At 40.2% G+C, this 14147-nt stretch overlaps 1 protein-coding gene across 1 annotated transcript; it reads right to left on the reverse strand.

The window, feature by feature from the left end:
* Window positions 1–1471: 1471 nt before the first annotated feature.
* On the reverse strand, window positions 1472–6878 carry rdh14b (retinol dehydrogenase 14b). The gene is made up of 2 exons (XM_003446280.5): window positions 6318–6878; window positions 1472–4013 (listed from the first exon to the last, which is right to left on the reverse strand). Exons 1-2 carry the CDS (start codon window positions 6669–6671, stop codon window positions 3396–3398), a joined length of 972 nt encoding a protein of 323 aa, XP_003446328.1. The 5' UTR covers window positions 6672–6878; the 3' UTR covers window positions 1472–3395.
* Between the last annotated feature and the right edge of the window lie 7269 nt (window positions 6879–14147).

Below are 14147 nucleotides of genomic sequence, written 5' to 3' on the forward strand. Positions count from 1 at the left end.
TTAGGCTACGTGTTTGAGAATTATACCACGGAGTCAGGGACTTTGGATTTGAGGCCTTAGTTTTCACAGGAGCTACAGTATCCAGAGTCGTACGTAGTGAGGAGGTAAAATTATTAACAAGATAATCGACCTCTGTTGGAGTAGCGTTCAGATAGCTGCTCTGCTCTATGTTGGTACAGGGCATTGAAGATGATAACAGTGGGTGGATTATATTCTTAAACTTAGTTACAGCGCTTTCAGAAAGACATCTACTGTGATAAAGTCTACTCTCCACTGCTGTGTAATCAATTATTGTAAATGTAAATGTTATCAGGAAATGATCAGACAGCAGAGGGTTTTCAGGAAACACTGTTAAATATTCAGTTTCTATGCCATATGTTAAAACAAGATCTAGAGTGTGATTAAAGTGGTGGGTGGGTTCTTTTACATTTTGAGAGAAGCCAATTGAGTCTAGTAACAGATTAAATGCGATGTTGAGGCTGTCATTTTTAGCATCTACATGGATGTTAAAATCACCCACAATAATTATTTTATCTGAGCTGAGCACTAAATCAGATAAAAAGTCTGAGAAATCAGAGAGAAACTCTGTGTAAGGCCCAGGTGGACGATAGATGATAACAAGTAAGACTGGTTTCTGAGTTTTACAGCTGGGGTGGACGAGGCTAAGCATCAGGCTTTCAAATGAATTAAAAGTCTGTCTTGGTCTTTCGTTAATTAATAGGCTGGTGTGAAAAATTGCTGCCACACCGCCCCCTCGGCCTGTGCTTCGAGATTTCTGGTAGTTAGAATGACTCGGGGGTGTTGATTCATTTAAACTAACATACTCATCCTGCTGCAACCAGGTTTCTGTAAGGCAGAGTAAATCGATTTGTTGATCAATTATTAAGTCATGTACTAACAGAGACTTGGAGGAGAGAGACCTAATATTTAATAATCCACATTTCACTGTTTTACTCTTTGGTTCAGATGTGGATACTGTATTGTTCTTTCTTTGTGATTTTTTATGTTTAAGTTGTTTATTGCTGGTTTTTAGTTTGTTTTTTGTCTTTTTGGGAGCTGACACAGTCTCAATGGAGATGGGTTTTTGGGGGGGTAGCAGGAGGAGAGAAGCTGCAGAGAGGCGTGTAAGACTGCAACTCTGCTTCCTGGTCCCAACTCTGGATAGTCATATTTTGGGGGGTTTAATAAATTGGTCCATATTTCTAGAAATGAGAGCTGCTCCATCCAAAGTGGGATGGATGCCGTCTCTCCTAACAAGACCAGGTTTCCTCCAGAAGGTTTGCCAATTATCTATGAAGCCCACATCGTTTCTGGGACACCACTCAGACAGCCAGCAATTTAAGGAGAACATGCGGCTAAACATGTCACTCCTGGTCTTTGGTGACAACACATAATCACAGTGTTGTTTTTTTCATTCAGCTTACACGATGTGAGTTCATTTTCCGCCAGGGTCCTGTACTGATGATGGGAGTCTTCAAGAGATTCTCAGTGGGGTTAAAGTGTGGACTCGGTGATGACCAATATATGTGTAAAAATTATGTTTCCTGCTCTCTGAGCCACTGTTTTTCAATTTGATCCCCACTAAACCTTGACATTGTCACCTTGGAATTTACCGGTGTGGTCATGGAAGAAAAGTACTGATGGACAAACCAGCTCATTCAGTGTATTCAGGTAGTCAGCTGACCTTTTGGTACACTTTTGGGTACATAGCATTGCCTAACCTAAACCTGACCAACTGAAGCAACCCCACACACTACCCCCACAGACCTGTAAGGTAAGTGCTTCATCCACGTCTGTTCTTGTCCTGATTTATCAATCACCAGAGTATAACCACTCTCACTAGACTCATCACACCACATCACCTTTTTCCATATCTCCAAAGTCCAGCTTTGGTGTTTCGATCTTGATTTCACGATCATTTAGGTTTTTTCCCCCCGACCACATTTCTTCCTTGAAGACGATGGCTCACCACTACTTCCTGGTTTTAATAATACACTGATTTTAGCAGTTTCATCACTCTTTTTAGTAGTATTCTTTGCCTGATGCAGGCCAATAATTTGTGCAAAAGTATATGCTTGATGCTCCCTGATAAGTGATGAAGCTTGAGATTATGGCATCAGCCTCTTAAATCTGAGGATTTGAGTTTTTTCTGTGACATCACTGTAGCCTTAAAATATTTGAATACTGAGTATATGCTGTTTGAGAAATGTTAATATCATGAAGGATAGTTTTCATTTGATCGATTAACTGGGAAAAATTGATTATTCTGGTAGGAAAATGATTAGTTGCAGTTGTTCTCTAAATACCCTTTGGTATCATTTGAAAACTGGTTCTTTTAGCACACATAGCAATTGAGTAAATGGTCTGGAAATGCTCTTGAATTTATTCAAATGCCTTTGAACTTTAAATAATAAAATGAGGTAAGAGGACTCTCAATCCATCCACAGGAGGGAGTTGCAGCGCAGCGGGAGCTCACCGATCGGCATCGCTAACCTTACTGTCCTAGCAGAAAGCATTTACACTTCAAACACATCAAGATGAAGGGAACTGGATCAACTGTTATCACTCCACCACCTCTCCTTCCTCTGCACAGCAAAGCAGATGCTAAAGCATGCAAAAATTTAGCTTTCCAACACCACAGCTGAACCTGAAACAGATACGCGTTTCACTCCAGGAACTGCAGAGCACAAGCACTGACGGGAAAATGTGACAACTCAGCGTAGCTTTGAAGAACTCTATGAGGCGATGTACCCGAGAGTTTGCTCCTTTTGATCCGAGGCTGCCTGTCTGACTCTAGGTCAAGACACAAAACTGGAATCTATGCATTAGATTCATTACAGAATATAATAAATTAGCAAGTTTAGAGTTAATTTTCACATCTGGTTCTATGAAATGTTTTTGTCAAAGACAGGGAAATGTTTCTCCCCCTACTGAGTCTTTCTAGGGAGTGAGGGTTTGTTTACATGTACTTATATAACCTTGCTACGGCTGTCTGCAAGCTGATTTCTTAAATGGTGTGGAAATTGGAAAGCTATTTAGCTTATTAAAAATTAGGGGAGAAGCAAACCTGGAGGGTTATTGAGAAGTAAGCAGATTATTTCACATAACACTGCTTCATTGTTTTTTAAACATCACTTTGAGAGGCACACCTTTAAATTCAAATCTTTATACAATCTCTAAGCATTGTGGCACTCTTGCACACACACCACTATCGCACTTCACTCTACAATATGCTGTTCAATTAATGTTCTTATCCTCAGGATGGAAATAGTTCTTTTATTTATTGCAAGTGGACGCTTGTAGAATGGTGTCTGTGGGGCTGCAAGAGATTAGCTATCAGGTCCAAGAACACTTAAGTCCACTCCCCAAACTCCATCCACAGAGCTGGACTCTGCTCAGTCAGCGAGTCCAACCATCCTCCTGCTTATGTCCCAGAGTTTCTTGGCTGCCTCCTCATCTGTGGCTTTGGGTAACAGCTCCTCCTCCTTGCAGTTAGCAAAGCACTTCCCTGACACTCCTTCCACCTCCGGGGAGCAGGCCAGATAGAGAGGAGTCTGAGCCCCCTCCAATGGACTCTTGAAAAAGACCAACGAGGCAAGGTAGAACAGCGGCTTTGCCAGGAGGGGGATTTGGATGTGTCTGCCTAGCCTGGTCCTCACGATCCCCGGGGTGAGAGCATTGACTGTGACCCCCGTCCCCTCGAGGCGACGGGCCAGCTCGAGCATGAACAGAAGGTTGGCCAGTTTGCTCTGACTGTAGCAGAAGGCCTTATTGTAGTTATTTTCACTGTTCAGGTCATCGAAGTTGATGTGGCCATATTTGTAAAGTTTAGAGGAAACCACCACGATGCGGCTAGGGGCCGAAGCCTTCAGGAGGTCCAGCAGCAGGTGAGTGAGGAGGAAGTGACCCAAGTGATTCACACCGAGCTGCATCTCAAAACCTTCGTCTGTCTTTGTGTAGGGACACTGGTAGACACCGGCGTTGTTGATGAGCACATCAACCTGGGATTCCTCCTGACAACAAAGATACATTTGAAACATTTAAGACCCCAATTAAAGTTTTATTACAACCTCTCCAGCATCCAGAGGCATTAACTGTCCATATGCATAACAAAAGATCAAATTTCAACCAAACAACTTAACTAAGTTTTTTCTTCCCTTAGAATGGACAGTTATGGTGGGACAATGCAAATGAGCAGGGCTGGTCTGAGTATAATGAAGGAAATCAGTCTGTATTAACTTATTTAACAGACATGTATGCATTTTCCTGTCAATTTTCACTCATTTGACACACACAAATGCAATTTATGCTTGAATAAATAACCCCATAAATGCTTGTAAAATGGGCCCAGCGGGCCCGTGGTAAATAAAGGGTTAAGTTAATTAATATAATACCTATTTTAATAAAACTTAAAGTATAGCACATTCTGGGTTGCAGAGACCTGCCTGAGACACCCAGTGGTTATATGAAGTATCTGCCAAATTCCTGAATATACAAGTAATGTTTTACATCTAAACCACTTTGACTTAAACTATGATGTGTACTTATAATGACATTATACCTGAATGCTAATAGGAAGGACAAAAATAAAGCCCCAAAGCATCTCAGTGTGTTATATAACAATCCAGTTAATCTGTAACTTTAATTCTAACTTCTGTAAGAAGCTAAAGTTTAATATGAACTTTGAATTACAGAAAAAATTGGAAATTATAAACTTTCTAATGGTGGAGGCTATACTGAATTCTATTAGATTGTATGTCTTTATCATTTAATTATATTAATTATGGAATGGTATGCTATAATAGCCTGTGGTTACAATTTTTCTTCATCAAACTAATACAGCATTATGAATTTACTATCTTGAATGTCTATTACAGTACTGTGCAAAAGTGTCAAGCCACCCTTTATTTCTTAAAAGTTTGCTCTGGTGAAGAGATTTATTGAAAAATGTGTATAACATACAGAAAAACACAATTTATAGAGCAAAAACAGAGTTTGCACTATCCTAAAAAGCTTGAAAGTCAATATTTGGTATGACCACCTTTATTCTTAAACACAGCCTGAGCTCTCTTAGGCTAGCTTTCTTCTCATTTCTTTAGGTAGTCTTCAGGAATAGTTTTTCAGGCTTCTTGATGCACATTCAAAGCTCTTCTTTGGATTGTTGCTGCCTTTTGTTCTGTTCTTTGCAATAATGTTGAGGTCTGAACTCTGGGGAGGCCAGTCCATGACTGATAGTGCTTTTAATGCACTGGCAGTGTGTCAGTTCTTTCCTGGATGTTTTTCTCCTATTTCTTAAGTACATTATTTTATCTGCTGTAGACAGTTTTTTAGGCCCAACGCTTTTCCCCTCCACTTCTCCAGTTCCCTCAAATTTCTTAAGGACACACTGCTGAGATATGCCAAGTTTTCAACAAACAGCTCTTTGGCAATCACCTTGTTGGTACAAAAATATTATTTTATGCCTGTCAAACTGTGTTATCTTTGGCATTTTTGTATATTCAACTTAAGAAATGGGAAGAAATGTTACAATTTGTTATGAAAGACTGACAGTATGTGCCATTATGTGTAGCAATAACACTGTATCATCGCTTGAGTTAGGTGCTTTTTTATGCTAGAAAGAGTCATAGATCTGTGTTAAGTGACTAAAAAATATTGCTCTGAAAATGATCAGATACAAAGAGTGAACTGAAAATGAGTGAAAAGGCAAATCTCTAAGGAAAGACTTTCAAAGACCTTCAGAAAGCCTGGAGAATTATCAAGACCACTTTAAAAATGTCTGGCTCATTGGAAGCATAATATAAGAAAATGAGTGGTGGCTCAAAATTTGGCACAGTAATTAATGTATAGAAAGCTTTTTTGTGTTTGACCATCCTTTGTGGCTCCTCCTGTGTTTACTCTCATTTGTGACTCAATAGTCTAAGCACACAGAGTATTGTTTGTTGTATGAAATGTAAAGCCACCTGAGGAAAATCTGTTATATCGGACCACATAAACAAAATACTTGAAGCCTTTCAAAGATCACTGCTACAGTTAAACAGTATCGTCTTTGCTGAAGCTTACAATAAAATAGGATATTAACTCTTAACATCTGCCAGGGGACCAACATTTCTAGACTGGCCCCTGTTGGACAATAGTTTATTTGCATCTGTAGTAAATGTGGGTTTGGGGTCCAATACTTAATTTCAGCACCAAGGACAGTCCCCTTGGAGCAATGCTCTGTTTTTTTCTGCTGAGTTGGGCTCAATAACAAACTGCACCACAGCTGGTAAATAAACTACAAACATCTCCACTCTTGCTTTGTTTGGGTTCTCATTTACCTGAGTCACCTCCTCACAGAAATTTCGGACTGATCTAAGAGAAGCCAGGTCCAGGTGTTTGATGACCACCTCCCCATTTTCTGGTCCTGCTTGCTTCTTGATGTCCTGGGCTGCCTCCTCGGCGCTCCGCAGGTCCCGGCAAGCCATAATGACCCGGGCACGGAGCTTCAGAAGCTCCCCGGCCAGGGCCTTCCCTATCCCGCTGTTTGCCCCGGTCACGATGACTGTCTTGCCTCGCATAGTTTCTCCTGAATAACGGAGCAACTTAACGGCTTTCTGACGGGGGAATAAACGCCGCATAAGAAGCAGGACCCCACCGCCAACAACAGCGGCAATTAGCAGAGGAGCGGACATAAAAGCTGTGACGGGTGACAAGTCTTTGAGAGAAACGGTTATGTATCGACGGTAAAAGCTGACCCCGGAAATGATTATAGTTTAAGAGTTCACAGCCTGTCAGGCAACAACACATAATATAAATATTTGTTATGTATGTATATATATATAGATATATACATATATCTATATATATATATGCATGTGTATTTTTAAAGCAAGCACACGACTGAACGTATTGAGTAGGCTGAAACCGTTCACACGCTAACCAAGTTAGCAAGCAACATTAGCGACTTCAAATGGTCACACAAAATATCTTCCGGGTCATTTTCGTAACGGAACAAAATAATCACGATATGCTAAACTAAACTGTACACCAGTTTGTTTTCACCGAAACAAATATAGTTTTTCCTAAAGATGTTTTCTATCAGCTACTACTTTTTAATTGAGCTTATAGAGGTCAGAAATATTACTTTACCTTTTTGTTTTTCATAATGTCATTTACCGCGATACCTGTATCAGCCACTAGATGGAGCTACACGAAAAGCCAAAAAAAACTGCACAGACGAGATGAGACCTATTTTATTTTTCCCATATTCCCATTATTATTATTATTATTATTATTATTATTATTATTATTATTATTATTGTTATTATTATTATTATTATTATTATTTGTTCCAGCAGTTGAAATGATTATGAAATAACAAGTAATAAAAAATAACATATCTGATGGATGACTCTCCACCTCACATATATATTGCATTATGTGATCATATGTGGTGTAAAAGATTTTCAACTTATGTCTTAGTGGAGGTGGAAAGAAACATTTTCCACCTGGGCCTGTTCAGTAAGAGGTGCAGTGGTGGTCAGGATTGTCCATGATGGATAACTGATGTTACTTCCTCTCCACCGCAGCTTCGATGGATGGGTCCAGTTTGCAGCCAATTACAATTTAAGATCCAGGCCTCCTGCTCTGTTTATTCAGTTTCTTAGTGTCACCAGCTCCAATGCTGCACCCCAAGAAGACCACAGTTAAGTACACTGTCCTTGCCACACCAGAGTGACAAAAGATCTCCATAATTTTGCTGCACGCATGGAAGGATCTCAGCCTCCTTAGGAAAGCCCCCTTTTTTGTGCACTGGCTCTGTGTTGGTGTTCCAGTTTGCCTGTTGTTGGTGTGGGTGCCCAGGCCATTTTGTACCTTAGCAAATACAAACTTCTATAATGATCCTGACAGGCTAGAGGTTTTTTCTTCATTCTTTCCATTCTCTCTCTTTCTGTTTGAGAAACCTATATCTTTAACTCACAGGTAGAAGGTTGTGGGCCAGAGTTTGTTGCTGGCCTCCTTTGTCAGAGTCTCCTTTCCTGGACAGTAACTCCGTCTATCCGTCTGCAGTTTGAAAACCACTTTCTGAGCCTTTCTTCCTGGATCCAGACTCTCCTGAGGAGATTCATGAACACTGCCAGCAAAATGTACCTGAGACCTGTCAAACTCTGTCCCTGCACTGCTACATTAACAGCTGTTTCAGAATCTTGCCTGCCTGCCAGTAATCCCTCCAGAAACTGTCCAAGAAACAGAGAGATAATGCCTCAGAATCCAATTAAAAATCTTACACAATAACTTTGTTCACTGAAACCGTACCAAGCAAGCATACTCTACCAGTTGACCAGCTTCTTAATATAACACGAATACACATTAGAGCATGAGTGCAGATTTTCAGCATATAAATGGTAACAATGTTTCAATCCTTTACAAAAACACACACTACTCACCCAGAACTTCATTTTTCAGGCCCTGCACAGCTCAAAGCCAAAGTCATGGTTGGTAAATTTATAATGCTTCCTACTCTCTTTCCTCTTTGGAGATCTACATTTTTGCTCTGGCTCATTAAACACAGTTTATGATGCTGCTGTGCCGACAAACTGCTCTATAAGGACAATTACAGAAAAACAAAGTGTTGCATAGTTGATGTCAACACAAACATTTTCCACAAATGACAGACAGACGGGTCAGAAAAAAAAAGTAATATTCCCAGCATACTGTTTTCCCTAGAAATTGCATTTATCATTAATATTCAGTGGAGTCGAAAATGACTGACTACTGAACTAACATTTTTTAAGTGATGGCTATTGGGAATGTTAATGTATTTTTCATGGAGCCTGTCAGTAAACAATGTCATTATTATTTTTTCCCCCTCAGTTTTACTTGTTATAATTAAATTTTCTTGCCCTTTGACAGTTGGAATGAGCTCCTATATAGATAGGTCGCCCTACCCTGAATCAGTTAAGCATAAAAAAATGGATGGATTAAATTTTCAGCCATATATGTTCAGACCATTAGATGGAACTATATGAGCACAAAACAAGAAAAAGTGACTGATAAGGGAGCTCGAGCTTCATATTTCTTGTTGGAAAATATGTCTTCTAATATTTCTTGTTGGTTTAAAGACATAGAAGAAGACTCTAAAAAACCTCAAACAGGAACAGACAATAACAAATAATCCTCCTGGGGCTTTAATTTGTTTGTTGAGGTGCTGACTCATAATCCATCCATGTATCGATCATATTCTGTTATACAAAAGGACTAGCTTCCTTTATAGCAGTTACGCTAATAGAGGAAATGACACCACAGTTGATTATTCACTTTCTCTGTAGATTCTCTCATAGCACAGTGAGCGATAACTGTACCTGTTAATACATATTTTGTGTGTTATTTTTCTCCTGTAAAATTCAGTAACACATTAAGAAAATGCTTACGCTGTTTCTAGTACTCCATAATAAGGAGAGCAGTTCTTATCGAGGGAACAAGATTTCAATAGAAACATGTTTTATTTACAAAGAAAGACAAAAGGATTCAGGTTTCGTGACCTACAGTGTAATGGTCCAAATGGCTGAAGGCCAAAAAAAGGTGAAACATTTAAACTCAAGAAATCTGTCCTCTCTCTATTCTTCTATTACACTTGGGGCAATTGCTTCACTCTTTCCGGCTGCGTCTGAAACAAAGGCCCCTGAGTTTCACAGTGCTGAGTTCTGTAATGTGTTTTTAACAACTGATCACAGCTAAACCATTCTTAACCTGTTATTAGTGATCTGTTCACCTTTTCTTTTGAAATAAATGTTTCGTAACAACCGACTACTTGCCCTTGCTTTTTTGGAAAAAGACATGACTCACAGTGTGCATTAGTAGTCCTAGACAAAATAAATTAGCTGTCTGTTTGTTAGCTCATTTAAAAACTAAACATTTCCCTCCTAACCTCCAAAGTTTGTTGTTTTCATCTCACAACTCTCACTTAAAGTAATCTAAATACATTTCATAATATTCCTTTACCACATTAACTTAAAATATTATAGATAGCAGTTTTTTTGATGTCCCCAGAGTGTTATTTAAGTTTAACTTTAAGGACCTGGAGGTGATCCCAGATCGCTTGTAGCACCCTGGACAGGTCGTCAGTCTCTCACAGCGCTGACACAGAGAGACAGACAAGAAATATACATCCTATGGCCAATTTAGAATCACAACTCATAAGTACATGGAAAGCAAACAACACACAGAAAAGTCTCAGCTGCCTGGAAGGTTCAAACAAGATCATTTTCTTGTGAAATATTCGATTTGAAACTCAAGTCCTAAAAAGCCCTTAATGCTCCCTGTGAATCTCCAGAATACTATAATCACTAAAAACTGACATTTTGTCGCGATGGCATTAGAGAAAAATTCATGAAGTCACTAAAACTGATTCAGTTTATTGACTGACACAACAAACAAAATTTAGAATAGAATAGAATAGAATTCAACTTTATTGTCATTGCACATGTCACAGGTACAGGGCAAGGAAATGCAGTTTGCATCCATCCAGAAAGTGCTTTAGTCGTGATATAGATATATTACAATATATATTAGCAATAATAGAGATGTGTAAGTATATTACAGAAATGGGTCTATTGTGGTATGTTATAATGTACACAGTGTGAAGTATGTTATGAATATTCTATAACTATAAGTATGTACAGGCTGTAGTGAGTACAAGCTATGTACAGGCTATGAACAGGATATAAATATGAAATAAAAACTATACAGAAATCTGAGATATACAGTTATACAGAAATGTGAACTATGTAAGTTATAAACAGTTGTGGGATTAAAAATTATCGTATGTACAGAATGATTATTTACACAGAACTATACAGTAGTGGTAAAGTGCTAGTGGTTGTGGGTGTGTGTATGTTCAGTCCATGAGTTTAACGTGGGTCAGATGTCAGGAGGCAGAGTTCAGGAGTCTGACAGCTGTGGGGAAGAAGCTGTTCCGGTACCTGGTTGTCTTAGCCCGGAGGCTCCTGTAGCGCCTCCCAGAGGGCAGGAGGGTGAAGAGTCTATGTGATGGGTGACTGGGGTCTCTGATGATTTTCCCAGCCCTTTTCAGACACCGCTTCCTGTAGATGTCCTTTATGGCAGGAAGTGGTGCTCCGGCGATGCGCTGGGCAGTTTTCACGACCCTCTGCAACGCCTTCCGGTCCGAGGCAGAGCAGTTCCCGTACCAGACTGTTATACAGTTGGTCAGGATGCTCTCGATGGTGCAGCGATAGAAGTTCACCAGGATGTCTGAGGACAGGTGGTTCTTCCTCAGAGTCCTCAAGAAGAAGAGGCGCTGGTGAGCCTTCTTGACCAGCTTGGAGCAGTTGGTCGTCCAGATGAGATCCTCGGAGATGTGGACTCCCAGGAACTTGAAGCTGCTCTCACGCTCCACAGCCGTCCCCTTAATGTGGATGGGTGGATGTGGGTCAGCATTCCTCCTGTAGTCCAGGAGGAATGCTGAGGAACTTAGTGACAACATCCTCTATTGTCTCTTGGTTCTACTTACAGGTTCAAGTCATGTAACATTAGCATGTTCTAACAAAATTATTGTTGATAAAGTTATATTAAAAGAAAATTACCTCAACTTTGATATGATACATGTGATAGTTTAAAAAACAAATGCATATTACATAGTGTGACCTCAATCTTGCAGAAAAGTCTATGTGTAGTGTGGTGTTTTTGCAGCCACAGAGCAATGTTGTCACAGTCCCACAACTTGGTGTCACTTGATGTGGCAACAGCATCAGAAATGTGTTTGTTTGCAGGGCAGGACCGCAAATACTATCAACATGCTTCATGGTAATCTAACCAGCATATTTCAGGAGTGTAAGGATGAACAGAGTCACACGGGGAGGCCTAAAAACATTTTTCAGTCTGTTACCCAAATAACTCAGGGAGCAGGGAACATTGCCTACGTCACTCTTGAATATTTGAGGTACTTTTATCATTTCAAATAACATGTTTAACTGAGGCTTAAGATCTGTTGGGGACATTACAGATTATAAAAGGTCTTTGTTCAGAATGTCGATGTCAGTCTGTCCACGCTTAAGCTCTTTGATATTTCAGATTTGGTATTTTCACATGCAGTGGTGCACACGGTGGTGTAGTTGTTAGTATATACTCATCTTAGCAAGAACCCAGACCTGCCTATTAGTTTAAACCAGGGGTCTGCAACCTTTTACACCCAAAGAGCCATTTGGACCCGGTTTCCACGCAAAAGAAAACACTGGGAGCCGCAAATACTTTTTTGACATCTAAAATGAAGATAACACTGTATATATTGTTTTTTATCTTTATGCATTGTGTGAACAACTAAGGTGTGCTGCTTATGAAATCCATGAAGTGCTACAGAGAAAATTAAATTATATTTATGTAATCAACACATTTTGAACCCTTAAAGAAATATAACAAAAGGAAAGACACCAACCTGAACTAAAATGATCCATGTAGCAAACAAAAATTGTTGTCAGCCGCCACCCTTATATCACCTTTGGGCTTTTGGAGCCTTGACCTGACTCTTAAAAAATAATTGGAAAAAAGCACTATGCTGCTGAAAAATGAAAAATAGATATTTGCAAAATTCTGCCTAAATATGTATTTTACCTGGTTAATGCGTGCGGCGGGGCGTGGTTTGCAGCGCCGCTGCAGGGGAGGCGGACGCACCTGAGCAGCACCCGCAATCAGGCTTCGCTGCCTTTACGTCTGCGCTATCTGTGCTGTTGGTGGTGTATGTCGGGCTGTGAGCTGAAAAGCTACAGCCGGCTGTATACGTACAGCAACCGTGTGTGGAAAGTGCTCATTAAAGAGATGCTCAAAAGCATGCTCATGGAAACATCGTCGGGTCTGCCGTGATATGTTTACAATGGGACTTCTGCTCCTGAACCTCTGCGCACAGAGTCCGCAAATCGGGGCTATACGAAGTCAGTTTACGCAGGACTGTAAGCTGTCATCTGTCAGGCGCGAACGGTGTTTGTCTTTAACATAGTTCACGGTGGAGAACAGCTGCTGACATAATGTGGATCCGAAGATCCATAATTGGCCTACCTGGGGTTGAAAGTCTCGATAAATGCACGGCGTTTCGGCGGGTATACCGGCTTCCGCGAGTGTGACTCTTATTTTGAGCGATGAAAAAATAATAGAATATAATTTTATTTTTATATTTCAATATCACAATAATCTTCCAATTTAGAACTACGAGTTAAAAAGAACTAACATAAATAAAATACACTTCAGCTAAATACTTCTAATTTATTTGCCCAAACCAGGCGGAGCCGCAGTATAAGGACTAAAGAGCCGCAGGTTGCCGACCCCTGGTTTAAACTGTGATTCTGTGTGACTTCCTGTATTAGGCCTATTGTAGACTTGCATTCTGTCTAAGGTGTACTCCCCCTCTTCACCTTGTGAACCTACTAAAACGATCATGAAACAGAAAAAAACAAAACGTTATTTGAGTGAATGTACCATATACATCAGAGTTAATGACTATGACTCACTGTTACGTGCATATATGAACACACATACCATACCTTTACACAGATGTGCTACAGCAAGAGCAGGGTGCCACTCCTGTCGCGTAAGAACAGGAAATTGAGTCTGCAGTTCACAAAGGTTCATCAAAAATGAACAGGGTTGAGAAAACGCTGCCTCGTTTGGCCTGCCTCAATTTCTTTCTTTCTTCCTTTTTTTTGCCTGTCCCGTTTGGTTCTTTAGCCGTCAAGAATTGTTGTCTGAAGGCCGACAAAGATACCCAACGGATTTACTTTACCAAGTGGATCATCACGACTTTTGTTGTTATTATTATTTATTTAATTTTATTTTTATTTTCAGTTGTTACAGACGGGACAGACGTGGCTGGGGGAGAGAGCAGCATAATAAACACAACGCCATTGCATTAATCCAGCTAAGTGTAAATAACAGTAAATACTAAATAATGAATGTTGTTGTGCAACACGCAGGACTGACAGCGCACAATGTGCGTTAAGGTAGCAGCCAAGAAAGGTGTGGTTTGTGTCTATGAACAGTGAACACCCGTGTGTACACCTGTGTGCACACCTTTGTGGATGAGCGCGCTTGTATTCAAAAGGTTTCTCCATGTAATGATCTGCTAGAGGGTGTAGGGAACCATAGCCCTGCCCCCCAGGGCA

The sequence above is a fragment of the Oreochromis niloticus genome, linkage group LG15, assembly GCF_001858045.2.
Source record: "Oreochromis niloticus isolate F11D_XX linkage group LG15, O_niloticus_UMD_NMBU, whole genome shotgun sequence".
Lineage (NCBI taxonomy): Eukaryota > Metazoa > Chordata > Actinopteri > Cichliformes > Cichlidae > Oreochromis > Oreochromis niloticus.

Excerpts from the sequence above, each read along its gene's own strand:
- rdh14b (XM_003446280.5), bottom strand. The coding sequence starts at position 6,671 with ATGTCCGCTCCTCTGCTAATTGCCGCTGTTGTTGGCGGTGGGGTCCTG. Across the intron at positions 4,014-6,317 it reads TCTGTGAGGAGGTGACTCAG|GAGGAATCCCAGGTTGATGT; the intron begins GTAAATGAGAAC and ends CTTTGTTGTCAG.